Source organism: Magnolia sinica, chromosome 3 (genome assembly GCF_029962835.1).
Source record: "Magnolia sinica isolate HGM2019 chromosome 3, MsV1, whole genome shotgun sequence".
NCBI lineage: Eukaryota > Viridiplantae > Streptophyta > Magnoliopsida > Magnoliales > Magnoliaceae > Magnolia > Magnolia sinica.
In genome coordinates, this window is record NC_080575.1 from 123504871 (window position 1) to 123526313 (window position 21443).

The 21443-nt window shown below is 41.5% G+C and overlaps 1 protein-coding gene across 3 annotated transcripts; it reads right to left on the bottom strand.

Moving 5' to 3' along the window:
- Positions 1 to 3164: 3164 nt before the first annotated feature.
- On the bottom strand, positions 3165 to 9585 carry LOC131241109 (putative zinc finger CCCH domain-containing protein 21). Of its 3 annotated transcripts, none has more exons than XM_058239781.1 (4): positions 9439 to 9585; positions 6325 to 6933; positions 6109 to 6165; positions 3165 to 3601 (listed from the first exon to the last, which is right to left on the bottom strand). In XM_058239781.1, exons 2-4 carry the CDS (start codon positions 6919 to 6921, stop codon positions 3368 to 3370), a joined length of 888 nt encoding a protein of 295 aa, XP_058095764.1. In that variant the 5' UTR covers positions 6922 to 6933; positions 9439 to 9585; the 3' UTR covers positions 3165 to 3367. The 3 variants fall into 3 exon arrangements, with proteins under 3 accessions (XP_058095764.1, XP_058095763.1, XP_058095765.1); XM_058239780.1 differs by having other exon boundaries at positions 6109 to 6243; XM_058239782.1 differs by lacking the exon at positions 6109 to 6165.
- Between the last annotated feature and the right edge of the window lie 11858 nt (positions 9586 to 21443).

The following is a 21443-nucleotide window of genomic DNA, read 5'->3' on the forward strand; positions in this document are numbered from 1 at the left end:
CCTTCGGCTCAAGTTGAGCGGTTCTGGACACTACCCAGGTCTGATTCTCGTGATGGACGTCAAGCCCAATGAGACGGACATTATTTTATAGTTTTGGAACTAGTGGCCCACCAACGAGCGGTCTAGATCTTGTTTAAAAAATTGGAGCATTTCTAGTGGCCCTCTGGCCATGAAACTTATAGGATAGGTGCTCCATGGCCCGTTGAAGGGCCATGCAAAATTTGGGGTCGATCGGATATGGGGTTTGGTCGCACGGGCCCGATTTGTGATCAACGGTCACCGTTCCACGATCAGGTCCCAGAGTTTGTGGATGGGTGTAGAAAAATTCATTAGACCTTCCCTGAAAATGTAGAAGAGATCCGACGGCTAAATAGCTTTGTATCTCAGCTTCATTTGCGAGCGCCAGATTCCGGTCCTAGCATAAGTGGGGTGCATTTAGTCAGTGTCAGATCTCACTTCTGGGTGTTCACTGAGTCCGTGGTCCGCGATGGTCTACAAGCCCAGTGAGATTTATGGTTCCCTTTATTTTTAGAATTTTCTGACCTTCCTGTGTCACGGTGTAGCCCATACGGGCTATCGCTAAGTGTAAACGGCCATTTGGCTTGGAGGCCCGTACCAGGTTCTATCAGGACCCGTCTGGCCAAATCAATTGGGCAAATCTTGGTCTAATTTATTTGTGATACCTCACTACGAGTAGCTTAAACGAACGTTCTTGTGGCAAATCCTACGTGGACGCCTCAGGACACTGTTCTGGTTGGGCGGGACGTTACACTACACCCGATGATCAAGTGATCGGGCGAATTCATTGGCTTCCTATGGCTAATTAATCGGACTGGTGCGGTTCTTTACTGGTACCACCCCTGTATACACTAACATTGAGTGTTAATGGTTATAAGTAACATTATAAGTTAATTAAATTAAAAAAAATTAACGAAATTTTGAAAATCCAAAACAGTGAAAATTCAGGATGTTACAAAAAGAAAAGAATTTTCTCACAAACTAGAAAAGATACAAAACTTCCAATGCAATTTTTAAAGAAGATACCTACATTTTGGATGAACCCTTACAAACCAAGAAATGAAAAAAGTTGATGCAGTTTCCGACTCACCCCTTCTACTACTCGAACACTTGCAGAGGAAGAAGACGAGGAGACCCTGTTTTGTATAGGGGACCCTCCGATGCCAAAGTCAGGCTTAGACTCCGGGTTTAATAACTTAATGATGGGTTAGGGGTGAGAATGTGTGTGTACCTTTCACCATTAGGCGTTTCTTACTTATAGAGGAGGTGCAATCCCGTGGATTTGAGATTTTTCTCTAATTTGCAGGAGTTTTGAATTCCTTATCCAAGCCGATCCCGAGATCTTCGATCTCCTAGATTTTCGGGATCGGATGGTATCTTCCGAGAATATCGGGAAAGAAATCTTTCATCTCGAGACGTCTCCTTGGTTCGACTCTAAAGGAGAAAATGTCGAATGGTGCTGATTGAGTTGTGCACCGATCAAATTGCGGTCGGCTGTGAACAACCGATTCATGGCCGACCCAGCAGGTAGACTAAACTAGGGTTGGGCCATGATTCGATCAACATATGTTTTGGCCGACCTATGCATTGAGTCAACGTTATATGCCTCCGAAGGCCTCGGCTTTTGGCTCGGTGCCAATTGGCTCTTGGCTTAGTGCTTTATTGGCTTTTAGCTCGGTGCTTTATTGGCCTTTGACATATAGGCCTCGGTCGAGCTCAACGCCTAGGGAGCCCAGGCCATGTCTGTAGAGCTGATCTATTTCATAAGCCAACTTACTGACTTATCATATTTTTCCCCAGCAAAAAACACTCTCTTGTATTAAGAAAAAGTGAGAAGAAAAAAGACATCTGGCTCTTCTTCTTTTATCAATCCATTCAATTGTTCTAATAAAGTTGGCACGACCCAATCATCAGGTGGCTATCAGCTGCGTTTGGAAGTTTTGTATAGTTGTTCAAGGCTTTTTCCATGCCCTGCCTGGCGATTGGCCTGAAGATTTAGGTGGTTGTCTATTATCTTTCACGGCATGGCCCACGTCATGATTAGTTTGACATGATTTCTGTATCATCATTTTCGCGGTGGGACTCCCCCGCTGGATGGATGAGATAAAATATACGGTCAGCTGTGGTCCCAAACGCAGCTAGTTCTATGTAATCATTATTTTCCAAAAAGCAGCTAGTCGGATGCAATCATTATTCAGCTTTTAGCATTGAGATATATATGATCTTAACTAATCAAATAATCTATAAACCGCAGGATATCATTGATAATATACCATAGTGACATCTTTTGTAGCTCCAAACGCAAGCCAGCGTTGCGTAAAAACAACGGGTCCCCTGTACCATTATAAGCCCATGCCCCAGTTTATAAATTTAAAGCCATTGCCAACCAAACATAAGCCCGTTAAACCACTCAGACTACAGCGAGCATTTAAATAAAAAGAAATGACCCCTTGACGCTGTTTGGCTGTAACTGAAGTTCGTCTCATACTACTGTTCCAGGGTCGGATAATTTGTACGTGATTAACTGAAGTATAGATGGTTGATCTCAATTACAGTACCCGTACCATTATTCTCTATTTAGACATGTGCCGCATGTGTCAGTTTTATTCTCTATAGACACGTGTCACCATTGTACTTGGCTGCTCACATCAAATGCACCCCCCCGTCACTTTGAAGGGTCCTGCACGTGTCACTCCAAAATAGACAGTCATGTGCCACGTGTCAAGCTGTCATGTACACATGGTTAGACAATCCGTCGGTGTTCCTTCCTCGTCTTGATAAACAAGATGCGATGGTTCGTCTCTTCGTGTCGTCTCTGACGCGTGGCCATACGAGGCAGAACCCACCTGGTGAACAGTCACGATGGTTCGTCTCCACAGCCATGGCAACTGTGAAAGGTCGCTATACCATATTACGACAGAGAAGGTTCCATTCTGTTATGTCATTTCAGAGCATGGGATGTAAAATCTATAAATGAATGAATCTCAATTTTGTTTCCCCTCATTTTGCATTGTCTCCATCTGTCTTTTTTTTTCCCCCCTCAACAAGGTCTATTCCGGCGAAGGAAAACAGAGCAACAGGAAAGAACGTGCGTGGTAAAGGAAAAAAGAGGAAAAAATAAGAAAGGTATACAGGGATATAGTCAGTTACCGAATGCAGAAATCAATTGCACGCTATGGAGCTCTCTTTCTCTGAACTGAATTGTGAGAAGAAAAGATAAATTCCGAGAAGAAAAGATGAATTCTAGCATATCCAAATGGGATTAGAGTTCTGTGGCGGGCGAAGCCATCGCGCATTCACATGATGGGAAAGGCAGGCAGGTGAGGATGGCATCGCTGCAACACGCTCCCTACTCGCGGCAAATTTCCAGGAAGACGGGCAATCTCGGTCTACGCCTTGGGCCGTAGAGTATATGGTTTATGTAAGCTTCCGCTAGTTCAGGCCCAACCTGCAGCACCGAATTGACCATCTCCTCAGCCTCCGTCCCGAACGTTGTTGCAGCCGCCAGCGCCTGGTGAGCATAGCGACACTTCGTCCCGAACATGCATGCCCCCGTCGTAGCAAAGGATTTACAGATCTGCCCCTGGAAGGAGATAGCAAATCAGGAACGAGGAGAGAAATGGCAGGATCCCTTCTAAATATAAGAAAACGTAAATCGACATTATCTCAAAAATAACCCTGCATCTGAATGATCTACCGGAACTAGACAACTGGTCAGTTTTGGTTGTGGCCGTTATTCTGTACCTAGATGGGCTCCACATTCTAGTCAATGCTCATGCAGAAGGTTCAACTGGTACGAGGAGGCGTGTTTGCATGTATCAAATGCATAGTTGAAAATATACAATATACACAGAAGTCGTGTGCAACAGGGGAGAGTCCCCTAATCAGATGGGCGAGATTGTTGGACATTTTCGGTCCGTCTATGATGGATATGCCAGATGAATGATCTGGATCGTTGAAAGGTAGACTTCTCTCTGCAAAATGCTGGCATGAACAGTAACCAAGTGAGAGGCCTACATGTCCTTGGTTTTGCCAGGGCCGCATTTTATGCAGGCGGTTGACCTACCCAGATCATGCATCCTGAATTCCTTACCGTGGATGAGCGATGGGCCAGAACTCTCTCATATCGAACCATCCCAGCCATCCATCCGATTTGTGGACCACTTCCTGTTGCGCATAACCATCCGTTTTGCAGGCCAACAGTCATATGGCTGGGATTCTCTGTTGGGGAAAGCGTCCCGCGGCAGCGCCGGCCCATCTCCATTGGTGATTTTTTCTTTTCTTTTCTTTTCTTTTATAAGGATCATTGCCCATTGTGAAATGACGGACTGAAAAAACAAAAAGCCAGAAATGAACAATGTCAAGGGTAGTCACTATCATGACACGGTGTTTTGCGAGATCAGAGCCCTTCGTCGGGTTGGGCCCACCGTCAAAACCCTTGCCAATAAACGAGGCGGGTCGGACTCATCTGGTTGGCAACCCATGCATGAGAAAAATGGGCGGTCATAAATAAAAAGGACCAACAGTCCTCGTCAAAGCTCACCTGTGGCCTAGTAATTTATGGTGTACGAGCCTGATTTGAGCTAGGGCATGTTCAAGACAGGGCTCACCTAATGCATGCCTGGATCTTGCACACGTGTGACATATTTGCATGTGGTTCCAGGGACCCCCTCCCTCCCGCCTAGGGCTCAGCGAAGCTCTCAGTTCGAAACTTCTAGCCACAACCTCAGGCCGGAATGGACAAAAATGCCTAGTTGTCATTATTCATGAGTTTTCGAAAGAAAACCACATGGAACGGACACGGATTAGCTGCTGAACTCGACAGTAGCAGTCTCACTACTGAAGTGACGTCACCACGTCCTGTGGGCTCCACCATGATGTACCATGATGTATGTGTTGTATCCACACCGTCCATCCATTTGGAGAGGTCATTGTATAGTATGGCCAAAGAATGAGCCAGATCCAAAGCTCAAGCTAACCCCACCGTAGAAAACAATGGGGAATGAACGCCTACCATTGAAACTTCTTTGGTCCACATAAGCTTTCGATCAAGCTAATATTTATGTTTTCCCTTATTCCATGCAATGCATGTATTAGCTTATAAACAGGTTGGCTCTCAAAAACACATCATGGTAGGCCCTAGGAAGGTTTCAACGGTGGGCCTCACTGTCTCACCACTGTTTTCTGTGGTAGAGTCCAATTGAACTTTGTATCTGTTACTAAAATGATCTCTCCAAATGGATGAATGGTATGGATACAACACATAACATCATGGCGGGGCCCAAGAACGTGGTAACGTCGCGCTACAGTCGGGTTTCAATAGCTAATCCGCGTCCCGTGGGAACCGACTTCCAGAAACTCCAATGTCCGCAAAGCTATAATTAAATAGAATTCGTTTTGCATCAGTAGCGACTCAGGGTTCAGCGTCCGTGGGCGCGCAGTGGGCCAACATGGGAGTGGTCCGATGATGGAACCGTCCATGTTCTGGGCTATGTGACCCAACCTAAGAAATCTATACTAAATTGTGACCATTACTATCTTCAGATGAATTTAAAACATAGAAAAGAAATGTTCAATTGTTCACGTTCAAATCTAAAAATCTGAGGTTAACCGAAGTGTGATTTCAGGGCAAAGCTTATTGTAGGATATGGACAGGTTCAAATCATAAGACCATATCAGGAGGTGGCACCCGTAGATCCTGAGTCGCGCGACAGAGGCAACACGAACTCAAATAAATAAAACGTGGATTTTGACAAGATGAGGGGCACCGCATCACAGCGACCATGGCGGGCAGTTCCGACCGTTGGATTTGTTGTATTCCAAAAATCAGGTAATTCATCATACTCATGAAGCAAGCCACATGTAGGTATAATTTGGACCGTTGTACTTCTTGGCTAACAACCCTTTTTTTTGGTTTTTGTTTTTCATAAGAGTGTGATCTGCCCCGATCAGCAGGCCAATGTTATCCTTTGATCCAGTGCACTACTGACTTGCAAGCCATCCCACAGTGCGAACCAGGCCCTGCATGGTAAGCTGCGATGTGGTGCCCGCAATCCATCAAAACCTATATAATTGAGCGCAGAGACAGACCTCTGATTTGTTCTTGGGGTGACGAGCTGGTCGCAGTTCCTCTTTCCCGTGGGCGAACTGCAGATGAAGGGCGGAAAAAACACTTTTTTGTTCAAAATTTCTTATCCAACCTTCAGAACAACAAGGGCATGCGTGCTGCACACCATGTTTATGTTAAAGAAGAACCTTCAAATGCATGACTATCTATAAGACAGAAAGAAAAGAAGAGCTCCCTACCTGGCATTTGGTGCCGTAGCGGCAGGTCCCAGAATCCTCCCATGATCGGCAAATCTCTGTCTTGTAAAGGCTGTTGCTGCCGGACAACACGGAAGAGTCGGCCGATGACCTCACCGTAGCAGCCCGGTTCATGCCCACTGGCGACGACGAGTTGACGAGGATCCCGTCCATCACCAGGACTTCCTCACCTTCCACCACCTTCACGGGCGGCGGCGTTGCCTTATACACCGGAGGGGACCTTGGAGGCGGCGTCGGTAGGTTCTCAATGGGTGAGAGCGGAGAAGGAGAGGAGCCGCGTGAGGACGAGAGGGAGCGCAGGCGGTAGCGGGGACGGGGCCGGAGGAGCTGGCCGGAATCCATCGCCGGAGGGAGGAGGACCTCGGCGGACGAGCGGCAGTAGTGGAGACTGGAGTCGGCGTCGAGGGCGTTTTGGGGGTGTATGCAGGCATTGAATGCGGGACCCAGGATGGCGTTGACGGAGAGAGGAGAGTAACGTGTCTGTCTCCCCATCATGAGGCGGTTGTTCGACGAATCGACCGAATTGCTGCTGCTGCTACTGCTACAGCTGTTGCTGCCGTTGTTGTAGCACATTTCCATGGTATATATCGTCTTCAAATAAAAAGACGGAAAACAAAATTTCAAATACGAACGTAAATTACCAAGTACATGCGGGTTATCCTTGCTTTTGCCGCTACTCAGGATCACCCGTACGTGCAGTGATGATCCGATGATTACAACCGTTTTTCCTCCGGGCGCTTTACGTTTAGCTGAACGCCGACAGTTGAAAAAGAAATTCAATGATTCACATTCTTCTTCCATAAAGCCACTGTCGAACTCATCCTTTTCGCGTGATTATTGGATCATTATAGGGTTATAGAAACAGCCCCAGATGAAGGACGGTTCTGATTATGTCGGACCATCCTTGAATGTGCCCCCCATGTAGCGACACGTGCTTTGATCCCCAGTCGTGACTTAGGAAACTCGTTTCAAATCGAAATCTTAGAATTGATGAAAAACTGCAGAGCGCGAATGAGCTGCGGAATGACCATAGTACCCCTAACTGGTAACACTACTGGGACGCTGGTGGTTTCTTATTTTCTGTGGCAAGAATAATGCCTTTTAACAGTCTAACAAGTGGACCCCCTTTTATCTCCATGAACTGAAATTCGGTAAAGCAACACCGTCCACTGAAAAAGGAGTTATATGTCATGTGTTTCTTAAGACCAGGACCGTCGATCAGGTCTCTGCAATAACGTATAACCTAAGATGAGGCCAGTGCGGTTGTCAAGTCTCAAGTGGTACACAACGTGAATCTTGTAGACGTCGCCTGCTGGTCAAGTTTTAATAACCGTCCATTTTTTTGGTTCATGTGTGAACTACCATATGATCAGACAAGGCAGGGCGGATTTTGAGCTACTCAGTGCGGCACAGGTGCAATGGTGACTCCCGTGAAGACGGGCTTATCTTAGAAGTAGCCAGTGCTTGTGAAAATGACGCAAACGCCGTTACATTATCAATGCTCTTCTGCCAGTAGAAGGCAATGTGCAAGGGCATTATAGTAAAAGGACGGGTGATTTCTTCTAACACGCAAGTTGGTATTTTGCCAAAACTAACACGCTAACAAGGTGGTGTTTGTAATCTGTCAGGGGTAATTTGGTCACAAAGTGAAATTTGGGAATCTCCACCTGAAGCACTTTTTAACAGCAAACGCGGACTTTCAATCTGGAAATGGGGGAGCCATGTTTATCTAATCTAGACCGACGGTTTGTTGTATACCAATGTGGACGGACATGCACCCAAAATACCATGGACAAGATTATCCTGACCTTCTGATTTTTAGCACATCAACGTGGATGGTTGAGAAAAGAAATAGAACAGTGATTCAAGTTGAACGGAAATGGTACCAAGATCGGGCGGTAAGATCTTCAAATCCGGGATATTTCTTGGGAGAGACAGTGGCCTAGATTACCGACGCATCGCCATGCGTGTGAGTTTTGAAAACACGCTACGAAGCTAGAACATTGCCCGAAATGTCAGGGTCGAACGGTCTAGACTCGGAAGAAAGTCTACAGTATTCCCGAAATGTTTTCCAAAACAAAAGAATCATCCGAAACAGGTGCGTAACGCCCGATAAGAACCAGTTTATGTCTAGACTCGGAAGAAGGTCTAAAGTATCACTCGAAATGTTTTCCAAAACAAGCGAATCATTCGAAACAGGTGCGTAACACCCGATACGAACCGGATTATGTCATAAACGACACCGGTGCATCAAACCGCTGTCTGAGTCGTGTACTTTACTCAAGTACGTGCCGTGTGTTTTTGTGAGGGCATTTTGGTCAATTCGATCAAGAACCAATATCCCAGTCGAAACACAGAAATTTGGACGAAATTGACCTCTAAAACGAGAAATGGCTCTCGAAATCGAGGTATGGTTAGTTAACAGCTTGTTAATCAAGAAATAGAAGAGAAACGCAAGGTCAATTCCGTCATTTTCGAAAGGTTCCGTAGAATGGAAATTCTATTCTAACGTACCAGAAAGAAAAACAGAGTAACCTTCCAGGAAAAATAGGTGCTGGAAATTCCGAAAATTAGAAAAAATGAGGAATCCATGAAGGAAATCTTGAATCGACCTTACACGACGATTTTTTATTTATTTTATTTTTTATAGAAAATGATTTTTCGAATCTTTTGTTATTGTTATTATTTTAAAATTTGCACGAACATTAAACAGCAGATAAAAGAAAATCGAGAAATTTCTGCACAGATGCAGAATCTCTGATTAGAAGAATCTCTCTGTGTGTATGTATCAAATTAGGGCTTAAGTTACATTGATCAGTTGAAATGCTAACGATCTGGAATAAGGTATCTATGGAAAAAAAAACAAAAGAATCGTTCCCGATCTAGATAATCTCGGCATTTATTTTTCATATTTTCTTTAATTCTTCAAAGATTTCTCCTTAAATGATCGAAAAACAACATCATTTCGTGGATATTGATGTTCCCCAAACCGAAAAGATCGTCAGAATCATCAAATCAGAAACCCTAATTTCTAGATATTGAAATCAAAATCTACAAAAGATCAAAAAGAAAAGAACCAGAGACTCATCAAAATACCTTGATATCGATCTTCGCGATTTGATATTTCCAGCAGGGGAAAGTGCTATGGGCCTATCTGAGGCTTCGGTTTCCCGATATTTCGTTGCCGACAATCTCTTCCTCTCTCTCTCTTTGAAGACTGGCGCGCTCTCAGCAGAGCGGAGCTTTCCCGCTCGCGGAAAGTCTTTTTGGTTCGGTTTGCTAGGCTTTTAAAGGAAGCGTATATACAGAGTTTTGGTAGAATACATTCCCAACGTATTGCAATAGGATACGTCGGCACTTCAGCGGTCGGATCGGAGTGCTTTTCAATGGCCCAAACCGTTTATATGGTAGGCCTTACCGTTGATCGAGTATACACAAATACGGTCCCAGATTAAAATATTTGAAACCTCTGATTATTCAAAGGGTTGAGATACTACATAAGCTCGTGCATTTTGGTTATCACTAATCTGATGTGAGTCTCATCATATAGATGGTTTGGATCATTGAAAGAAGATCGCAGATCTCAGCGCTAAAGTGCCGACGTATTCTACTGTTATACATCGGGACGTATTTCCTGCAAACTTCTGTATATGCATATAATACAAAGGATGGTGGGCTCCACTGATGGAAGTCTCATGCGGCAGCGCCGGGTCCATTGGATCGCTGAAGGGTCTTTTTGCATGCATGAGGTAATCTGAACATTCGGTGTGGACCGAGATCAAGTACCACCGAGTCTCTACGGGAGTAAAGGGTATATTAGATCTTTCGTATGGCTAGTTTTAGGGCGTGTTTGGATAGCATGCCCAGAATGTACAATGTTGTTTTATTTTAAAATATTACATTAGCTTGTGTTTGAATCGGATTTGAAATCCGATATACACTCGCCGCCCATGTATGTCTTTGAACCAGAAACGGATGGGCACGTGTCTTTGCTCTTACGTCTACTCATATCAGGCAGTGCAACCGGTTTTATTGCGTTGCAGAGGGTTGGAAGAAAAAAACTCATTTTCCTCTATGGTGTCTTGAGAGGCCATTGCGCTTGTGTATATCTTCTGCCCTCTTCTCCATTCGTCTGCCATTCTGTGAAAGAGGAGATCGTTCTTCTCCATTTGAATCTTCAACCTCAACTGGGATGTATGTCCATCCGTCTTATGCTATGATGAAGATGCAATAAACTTTTATGCTGCTTCATCGTGAGAAAAATCGATATTCTTCTCCCGTATACCCAACATTCTCACAAACTCTAAAAGACCAGGTAATGTATTTTCCATTTTTTGCATTATCTCGGACAACACTGTTTTTACTTGACAGCATGCATTCTATGTCATGTGAATATATACATTCTCTCCATACACCTTCTGTTGTTGGAGCAGTCGATTAGGGTTGTGGAGATAGTTCTCCTGAACCCTAGAAAGAGTCGAAAGTATGCAATACACCTGAGAGACAATATTCTTCAGAAGGAAATCTTGATTTTTAACTTGCATATTAGAAGAGTATCCGGGATATGGATTCACCTCCCGACACCTTTGACATGACTTGTGCATGTCATGGAGTGTGTGAGTAGATGAACTCTACCGACCGAAATTAACTTCATTTCTTGGTTGCCTATAAAAGACACTGATGTCTTCTATATTCTTCCATGAAATATAACAGAGAAGGGAGAACTAAGTTTTGAAAATATTCTGGGGTGCCTCTATAAGATTCAGAGGCTATTTCATTGTTGAAGGTAATATTCCATGTTCTTTCTTACATGATGTAAAATGCATGGATCTCGTTTTCATATATGGCTGATAGGATGCATCTTCCTTCGATTCTCTGTATTGACTGTATCCACTGTACTATTTGGAGATGTTCATTGGCTTTGATAGATCTCTAAAGGATCAATCGATAATTTTACATTTTGTATACTGTATTTGATAAATGCACCTTTATCATTTCAACTCTGTACTCAGATGATTGTTCGAAACAGTACTATTTAGAGATGTTCATTGGAGACGTAACATTTGTTATATATGAGACTTGACTGTAATATGTTAAACTCTTAAATATATTTTGCATATGTCAATTCGTCTGAAGAATCCATATACATTGAAATCAAGTTATCTTCTGTGTACCTGAATTCTATTTTGTATTAATTATGTTCTACTATCATTTGCACTAATAAATAGAAAATACTTAAAAAGAGTAACATGTGAGTTGCCCATCTGTTTTATAGGGTCTCATAGTAGTGAATCTAGCTGTGATTAGTCCTCCAGTAGTGAATGGAATGAAAACGAAGTAGCAGCTGCATTAACGGCGATTACAGTGTCTGCGCGTGTCATGGGAGCTGCCGAATATTATCGACGTTATTGTATAATGGCTTCACCTAGAGGTGGTAATATAGAGAGGAATAGATTCATACATGGAATCATTAAGAAAAATAATGTCGATTGCCTAGCACAGCGAAGAATGAGTCGGGATAAGTTCTTCGAATTGTGCTCTCTAGTTAGAGATAAAAATTTACTTTCAGATTCAAGGAGGTGTAGCTTAGAGGAACATGTGGTATTGTTTCTTCACAGTATCGGACATAATGTTCGAAATCATGTCATTGGTCATCGTTTTTCAAGGTCTAGTGAAACAGTTAGTCTTTATTTTCATGAAGTTCTTGATGCTGTAATTGGACTGTATCCCGAATATGTAAAGTTCTCAAGTTTACATACTCTGAAAGAAATATCCGATAATCATATGTGGTTGTCATACTTTTAGGTAAAATAATTCTTATTTCAGAAATAAATTAAATGGAATGTGTGCTAAACAATAATTATCTGTTTAAAATTCATAATAAATTTCTTGTAGGATTGTATTGAGGCACTTGATGGGACTCATATCCCTGCATATTTGGCAAAGGAAGTCAGCGCCACCTTTCGAAATCGGAAGGGTTTTTTGTCTCAGGATGTAATGACAGCTTGTACTTTTGATATGAAATTTGTATATGTGTATGCGGGTTGGGATGGTTCGGCCTTTAATGCTCTTGTTTTGCAAAATGCATTAACTCGTCGATCTGATTATTTTCTTGTTCCTCATGGTAAATACAGATTGTTGTATTTCCTCTAAAGAGTATGACAATGGCAAATGTCATATCCTGAATATACATAACTTGGTTTGTGTAGGGAAATACTATGTGGTTGATGCAGGATATGCGCATTCTCCTGAGTTTATGGCACCTTATTGAGGTGTCAGATATCATTTTAATGAGTATCGTACAGGACGAAAGCCTGCTATCAAGAAAGAACTCTTTAATTATCGTCGTGCGCAGCTACGAAATGTCATAAAACGTTGTTTTGGTCTCTTAAAAGGTCGTTTTCTTATACTACGTGTAGCACCACAGCTCAAGTTTATAACTCAAGTAAAAATTGTTATACCTTGCTGTGTTATATACAACTTCATTTGTGTGTATGGTGATGATGGATTTTCAGAGATAGTTGATGATATTGTAGACAGTGATGAAGAAATGTCATCAGCTCTTGTGGACGTGACTGCGACCTCAGAAGATCATGCTTTATCTCGCGTGACTGATAAAGGGAAGACTAGGTGAAAAAGAGGGATAACATTGTAAATCGGGTGTGGAATGACAGTCTTCCTCGGACCTAGCAGCGACGTTGACTATTTTAAGTTTCTGGACATGTATATTGTTGTTTTGTGTAACAACAAAATTTTTTTTTAATCATCTGTTTCGTTTTGGGATAGGTGCTGAATTTATGGTTAAAGTAGTGATGGATCATGCATGGATGTTATTATATATGTACTCAGTCTATTTGGTAACTAGTATTTTAAATTTCCTATCATCATCTCTCCATTATGCGAGGACATATATCTGCGATGTTTCTTAATATCATGTTTTCCTATTCCCATTAACTGTTACTAATGCGTAGGTAAAATGAATTTCTTACGGAGTTCGTACAAGGGGAAAAGATCTTTGTTTGAATCGGGTTCCCCTGCACGAGATACATCCTCCCCTAAAAAATCATCTGCAACTCCGAGTAAACAATTTGGTAGCCCAAGTAAGAGAAATGCCACACCAAGCAAAATTAGAAAAAATACAGGTAGTAGGAAATCTGGTCGGGTTCAATAGACGGACCAAATGGACAATGCACTAGTGGATGCACTAGTGGAACAAGTGAATCTTGGAAGAAAGAGTGATATCGGTTTCAAACCTGAGGCCTACAAGACCACAATAAATGAAATCTCTAATAGATATGGTGTTCATCTAGAGAACAAACACATCTCAAATCGCTTGCGTACATTGAAGAGATTTTATTGGGCCGTCCAAGACATGCTCAACGCTTCCGGGTTTGGCTGGGATAGTCAGATGAAAATGGTGAAAGCAACTGATGAAGTATGGGATGGGTACATTTCGGTAAGTAATAGCTATAACTGTTTTGTATTATATATACTCAATAGAAATTGCTGAAAAGTTGTTAACGAGACCACATTAACTCTGTTTTGCAGTCACATTCATTCGCTGAAAAAGTCCGTGGGAAACATATTGAAAGATACATTGATCTAGTTTTCATGTTCGGCAACGACTGTGCCCATGGCTCATTTGCGAACACCGCTTATTCGTCACCATTGTCTGGTTGTCGTCGATCTAGAAATGAATTCAATACTGACTCTGAATTCGATAATTATGAGATTGAGACAGTTTACCTTTCCTCTGATTCTGGGGATGACCACGACAGTGGTTTAGCCTTTCGTGCCATCGATGGATCACAGCGGCTGCACAATGTTAAAACAGTACCTGTAAAGACCTCTAAGAGCTTAAAAAGCACTAATTCAGCCGCAACAAGCTATACCCGATAAAAAAAGGGAAAAGCCGAATGATGTCATCGGTGACAGAATGGGTGAAGTGACTGAAGCTGTCAAGTCCCTTACTATCACAATGTTTCAAGGTAAAACAATGACTAAACTGCAGAGACTGTTGGACATACTTGAAAAAGTTGATGATCTCAGTTCCGAAGACCAAATACAGGTTGCCCGGTTGATGCAGGGGAATCTTGTTAGCGCTGGATATTTCTTGAAGATGGGCCATGAGAGGAGAAATGAGTGGGTACAAAAACTCCTTGAACGTAGTAGCCCAATCAGATAATAGAAATTGCGTTTGATAAACATTAGTAAGGAAGTTGATGAAACTGAACTTTTACTTTGTTTTTGTTTGTTTTGCAAAACTGTTATATTAGAATGGGTTTGGATGGATAGTGAAGGTGGATTGGATGGGTTCTTATTGGAGCACAGATTACTCTGGTTATTTGTTAATTTTGGATTGTGGTCATGCTGATGGTTGCACCATCAGTAATTTTGATGGTATATATTTATATCAATCTGTGACTTCTTATTTGCATAGATGTTACTACATTTCAATTGACTTAATATGATATACCAGGCAATGTATGTAACTTGGTTAATGCACTGACTTGCATTTAAGTCTGTCTGAATCTATTGCAGAGGTTCTACCTATAGTTTTGGAGATGTTGGATCTATTACAGAGGTTCTACTTGTTATTTTGGAGATGTTAGTTCTTATAATGTTTCATTCATATATATTAGTCAAATGCTATGGTTGTTATAATCTTAAATACCTCTGTTGATTTTCTGCATCTGATCAGTGTAGGTTTTTAAGACTGATTTCATATCATCTTAGAGGAACTTGAATAATTCTTCATTCAAGTAAGCGGGGTCTGTAATATTCTTTTCACAACAATCAGGATTTGAATCCATCCGTCGAATGGGTATTATTATGTTAGTTTGGGTGTGAAGGGTCACTATCAGGTGAGAAAGACTTTATTTTGTACATAGAATTTCAATTTGGTTTTTTTGTTTATAATATTCAATGCATCATTTTCAAGAGAGATGTTTTTATATCCGTATTAGTTTGAAAAGCATAGCTTCATCAGTCATTGCACATCCAAACTGACGGTAATATAGTTTTTTATAGGTACAAATGGGGAAATTCTATGTGGTATTTGTCGGTAGGGTCCTTGGAATTTGTGAGAATTGGGAGCTTCTTCGGGCACAAGTAGAGGGATATAGTGGGTGCAGACACCAATCATTTAAATCGTACGCACCGGCTGTGACAGAGTGAACGAAATTCAAGGTATGGATTTTACTTTCTTCTACATTGGTCTGTTTCATTCTTCAATATTTTTTTGGCTATGACCAGCTTTATATATCATATGATATAACAAAGTAACAGATGGACATTCGGCTTCAATGATTATAGGCCACTTAGCAGAATGTTAGATCTTCAACCAATCCACTTACTCCGTACTGTGCATCAGCAATTAGGACCGAAGGCCACACCAAAAGAGTCAAAAAAGTGAGTCTGCTTCGTTTCATCGTTTGCCTTCAAGACCTACAGATGAAGTTGGGATGCACCTTCTTCATGAGCTGAACTCGAAAGACAATGGGGTTAATACAAGAGGGATAATGCATGCCATTTTCAAGGTGCTTATTGGAGTGGTGCTCATATGCGCAATGATATCTTGGTTTATTTCCTCGCTTTCATGATAAGGATGTGGAACAACTGCTTCGCTGGACGACTGGGGCATGGAACACATAATGTAAGGACTCAAAAATAGCCTTTTTGGGTTTAACTTATGATGAACTTTTTTTATCTACTTTTTTGTTTTAATGTTTTTTTTAGTTAATGGAAATACGTAATTAGGTATTTATATTAAATGTATTATATTTCTGTTATTTATAATCAGGTAATTATTTTTTTTTTCTGGGGTTATCTATGTGTTGTGGATCGCATGGAAATTAGCCGGTTTTTTGTGGCTCACACCCTGACATATGTGCTTCAACCATTGATCTTCGTCCGTACAACACAGTCTAAATGAAGGATTCATAGGAGAATCAGCTTGATCCAGATGTTTTATGACCCCAGCATGTTTTCTAAGGTGTCGATTGATTGAGCATTGCATCGTGGACAGTTTGGATGAAACACATACATCATGTTGGTGCCCCCCTAGAGCATTTGAGACCATCCATTGGCTGGTGTCAAGTTTTAGTAACCAATCCGTGGTCCATAACAACTATACATGTGGTCTGTGTTATGGACTTTTCACACTAGGGAGTCCGTTCCTTGAACAAACATTGAATTCGGTATATTCGCTGATTACATTTCCAAGGTCACTCCATACCAAATATTCTATTGATCAATGATAATACTCATGAATACAGTGTACAATGTCCAGAGTATAAGCGTTGTGCAGTATTACATCGCAATACAATACTATACGTGAATCTAAACACGCCTTTAGGGAGGAAGTACATGATCTTTGTACGTGGTATTCCCTACATTTTGTACAAGTGGCCCATGTCTCGGTGATCAAGGCCATTGATATGACGGAACAACCGGACGCAGTTTGGCTAGTGACGCTGCCCTCAGCTAGGTGGCTAGTGGTCGACTGGTCGGTGCTATGTGGATCCCACCCTGATGTACGTGTTTTATCCACGCGGTCCATCCATTTTGAACGATAATTTTATGGCTTGATCTAAATCTCAGATGGACCACACCATGACAGTTCTGATTGAATATCCACCATTAAAAACCTCCTAGGGCCCACTGTAATAGTTATTTGACATCTAACCTGTTGATTAGATCATACAGACTTGGATAAAGGGAAAAAATATATATCAGCTTGATCCAAAACTTTTGTGGCCCCAAAGAAGTTTTTAATGGTGGACGTTCAATCAACACTGTGCGGTCCATTTAAGATTTGGATCAACCTCATTTCTGGGATCAAATCATAAAATGATCTGGAAGAATTGTTGGACGGCATGGATGAAACACACATATCATGGTGGGGCCACAGAGCAATGCTCTACTAGCCATTGGCTTAGGCCCTTCTTCTCGTGAATTACCGTGCCCTCTGCCGGGAGGTACTAGCCGGAAGCTACGTGGAGCCTACCGTGATGTCCGTGTGAAATCCACTCCATCCATCAGTTTCACTGGCTCATGTTAGAGATGATTAGAAAAGAAGAGTTAGATCCAATACTCAAGTGGGGCACGTTATAGGAAATAGCTGGGATTGAAAGCCACCATTTAAATATTTTTGGGGCCAAGTAAGTTTTGGATCGGGATAATTTTATTATTTTTCAGTTCATCCCAGTAGGAATAACCTTATTAACGGTTTGGATGGCACATAAACTTCACAACAGTGGCCCTGAATGGTTTCAACTGTGGGCATCTCTATCCCCTTTCTTTCATATCTTGTAGCCCACTTGAGATTTGAATCTGTTTCATTTTTAGGCTCATGTGTTAATTTGAGCTGGTGAAACTTTCGGATGGAGTAGATTTTTGAACGACTTCCCGGTGGAGCTCATATTTCTTCTGCTGCGGGGTGCACTATGGTCGGTTAATTGACCTGGGTTGCCCACGAAACTGAAGAGCTATGGATGGCTGAGATCTATGGTGGAAGGAATCCTTAGGCACTCACCAAGCGTACGTGTGGCTGAGATTGCTACATTAGGTAAACTTGCCGTGACCTAAAGAGGGTCATCGTGTGAGGAGGCCGAACTCGTGTTAGTGATCCGGTTCGATGGCATACGTGTCAGCATGGTATTAAGAATCCGACTCGTCGAGTCGAGTCCATGGACCTGTTTGGGAGCCTGGATGTGGATTTGGCACCCTGGATTGGATTGGGAACCCCTTGAATTTGGATTCCTCCCATGCCGTTTGGCACTTGGATTTAGAATTTCCGATAATCTAAAAGTAATTATGCATAATATATTTATAGAAATTTTAATTTAATTACTAAATTAATTTTAAAATCTCTAATTAGTGTAATGTTTAATGCAACGTTGTGATAAGCCTGTTGAAATATATACTATGCTAAAAAAATAATGAAATTTCAAGTCTCAAATGTGCCACAAGCACAATATCAAATTTGAGTGACTAACCAACGTTTTTTAACTGTCAATTTATATGGATAATGTTTGGACAACATAGATTATCTTATTAAACCAAATACAGTGATGTGGTTGATAATATGATTGTTTTGGGATGTTATAAGTGGGCCATGTGCTCAATAAATTAGTAACCTAGTGACACACATGTTACTTACACAACTCTAAAGGATTTCAGGTGTAATTCAAGCTTACACCTTGGATTTCAAACCCTATTGGATTTCAAGCACCAGGTACTTTTTGGTACCGATTATATAAGGGGATTTTAAATTCCATTAAATCCCCCAAATTGATGGTGCCAAATGACCGCTGTTGGGATTTGATACCACCTGATCCGACTCCATTGCCAATGGTCACCCTTGACTTAGGCAAGTCGGGCTGATTCGGCTGACTCAGGTGCATCTTGACTGTCCAAGTCATTGGCTCTTGCAGCCATATGAGTCATTGATTAGGAACATGCCGTGGACCAAAAATTAGGGTAGCATGCATGTCTCTTGGACTTGGACCGCCGGACTTTTTCTCTAGCTGCAACTTTTCCTGACCCGCCTGATCTGCTGACTTTTGGAACAAGGCATGTTTAAGCGTACCGTAGTTGATGAACGACCCGGACCTCTAACATATCTTGCCATCTACGTCCTTCATTAAACAGAATCCAACTTACATAAATGCGATGGATGATACACAAGTAATTAAAAATTCCTTAGAAATTGCATATGCAGCATTCCAATAAATCAAACTTAATTGCCTATAACATGGGTCCAATTTAGATATATCATGAGGACGAAAGTTACGGTTGTTTGACCATAAGAGTTGGGCTATTTGATAACACGTATATTTGGGTTAATTAAATGACCTAGATGTCTAGAGTTGTCTTCAAACCTCTAATACTGTGATTAGTTGCTTAGAGCGGAGATCCATTGTTGAAATTTTGATATAATTGTTCAATCTTATATGTAGAATTGCAAAGACCTTGCTATGCATCGGATATAGAGATCAAAAGAATTAAATAGCATACCTTATTATGACGCCATTATTGTAGACCGGATGCTGATGTCTTATTTTCCTTGTACCCTTGTGAAGCTATGAAGGGATACTTGCTGCTATGTTGAATTGGAACTAGCTCTAATTTATAATTCAATAGAGGAGTTTGAAACCTATCAAAACTCTTCTCCCCAAAGGTTACTCTCAAATTGCAATCCTAATTTCCAATTAAATGCTATATTTGTGTTATAGCTCTAGCATTTCACACCTACACAAATTTCTGGATGTATTATAATTTAGTGAAATCCACTAGTATTCTTAATCTCATTATCCAGCCCTTAGGACAATCCAAACCGTTGATCAATAAAGCTCACCTTATAGAATTCTTATAATAGCATGTGATTGAACTGGTTGTAATCCATGACATGCTGTTCAACCATAAGATTATCATTTCATAAGTAGAGATCTCGAGGCAGTCCATCGCCCAGTCTTTGTTGTTGACTTCCTATTTTACCATACAAGGCACTTCATATTCCACATAGATAACTTCAAAACATTCTCAAGCTTAAATCTTTTTTTAATTGCAAACTCGTGGGTAGGCTACGGTGGGTGGACGATTCAAACCTTCTTAATGGTCCAAATCGAGTAGAGGTCTTTGTTGTTGAATTTTATTTTATCATGTGAGGCGTTGTACATTCCACACTTGGTCATTAGAGGAGAAAAAACTTCAAAGCTGTCCATTGCGCAGTATTGAATCTTTTGTTTTGGTTGTTAACTTGCGGGAGGACTATCTAGGACCATCCAGACCCTTTGAATGGTACTAATGAAGGAGTAAAAGTCTTTGTTGTTGACTTCTTATTTTAGCATGTGAGAGGCATTTTGAATTCCATGCTTGATCTTTAGAGTAAAGAACTTCAAAGTGGTCCATTACTTGGTCTTAAATCTTTGGTTTGGTTGCTTAACTTGTGGGAGAATTACGTGAGACCATTGAACCTTGCAAGTGAAGATGAGTTTCGAGTTGGTTGTTGGCCGAGCCGAGTTTAGCTGTGCTAACCTTGACTTGACTCGATGTCCGGCTCTACTTGAATTGCATTGTCCTAGTGGCATATGCGATTTTTGAACTGAGTTTATGTGATTATATCATTTTTGGTTACCCCAGCCCCCTATGCCATAGTGGAATTTTAAGTCCCATGTGCTCTTTTCTTTTATCTTTTTTGCTCCAGCTTAACGCATTTAGAGAGTGAGTTAGGCACCAGTGAAGACCAACCTGACCCGATTTGGCCATATGGCCCATCCAATAGGCCAGGCCAAATGACCTGACCGGGCCTGACCTTTGACCTGGTACAAAACATCCATTATATAGTTTTTACTCAAATGAGTTGGCAGTACCTTATCCGATTTTAGAGAGAAGAAAACCCGAATGTTTTAACCCGTGAAACTTCCGTAGGCCCACTATGATATACTTGTTAGATCTCCATTTTTTCTGACCATTTTAGAGCATTATCCAAAGAATGAGGCAGATGAAATCTTAAGTGGACCACACAACAAGAAACAGTAGGAATTGAATGTGTGCTGAGGCCAAAGCAAGCTGATATTTGTATTTCACTTCATCAAAAGTTTGTGTGAACTTATGAACAGGTTAGATAAAAATTAAAAATAATAATAATAATTTTTTTAAAAAAAACATCATGGTGGGTTCTGGAAAGGTTTCAATGGTAGTCTTTCAATCTTGCACTTCTTTCTGTCTTGTGGTCCACTTAAGCTTTGAATCGGATCTAAAATGACCGGAAAAATGGATGGTCGGTGTGGATCTAACACATACGTTATAATGGGCCACAAAAGTTTCACACGTGAAAACATTAGAATTTCGTTATACAGCGCGCAATCCGATTCCAGCTCGTGACAGACGCGGCGGTACACGGATTTCCTTGCGGAAGCTTTTTGCATGGAGTTTTTCCCTTGGATGTGAGGTGGGACTTACCATAAGCTTTTTGTTTGTGGGAAATCTATCCTGTCTGTCCGTTTTAATACATGTCATGTGAAATTAGGAAAAGAAATACTTGCCGTTGAACCTTCCTGCAGTCCTCGTGGATGTTTATATGCCATCCACCGCCG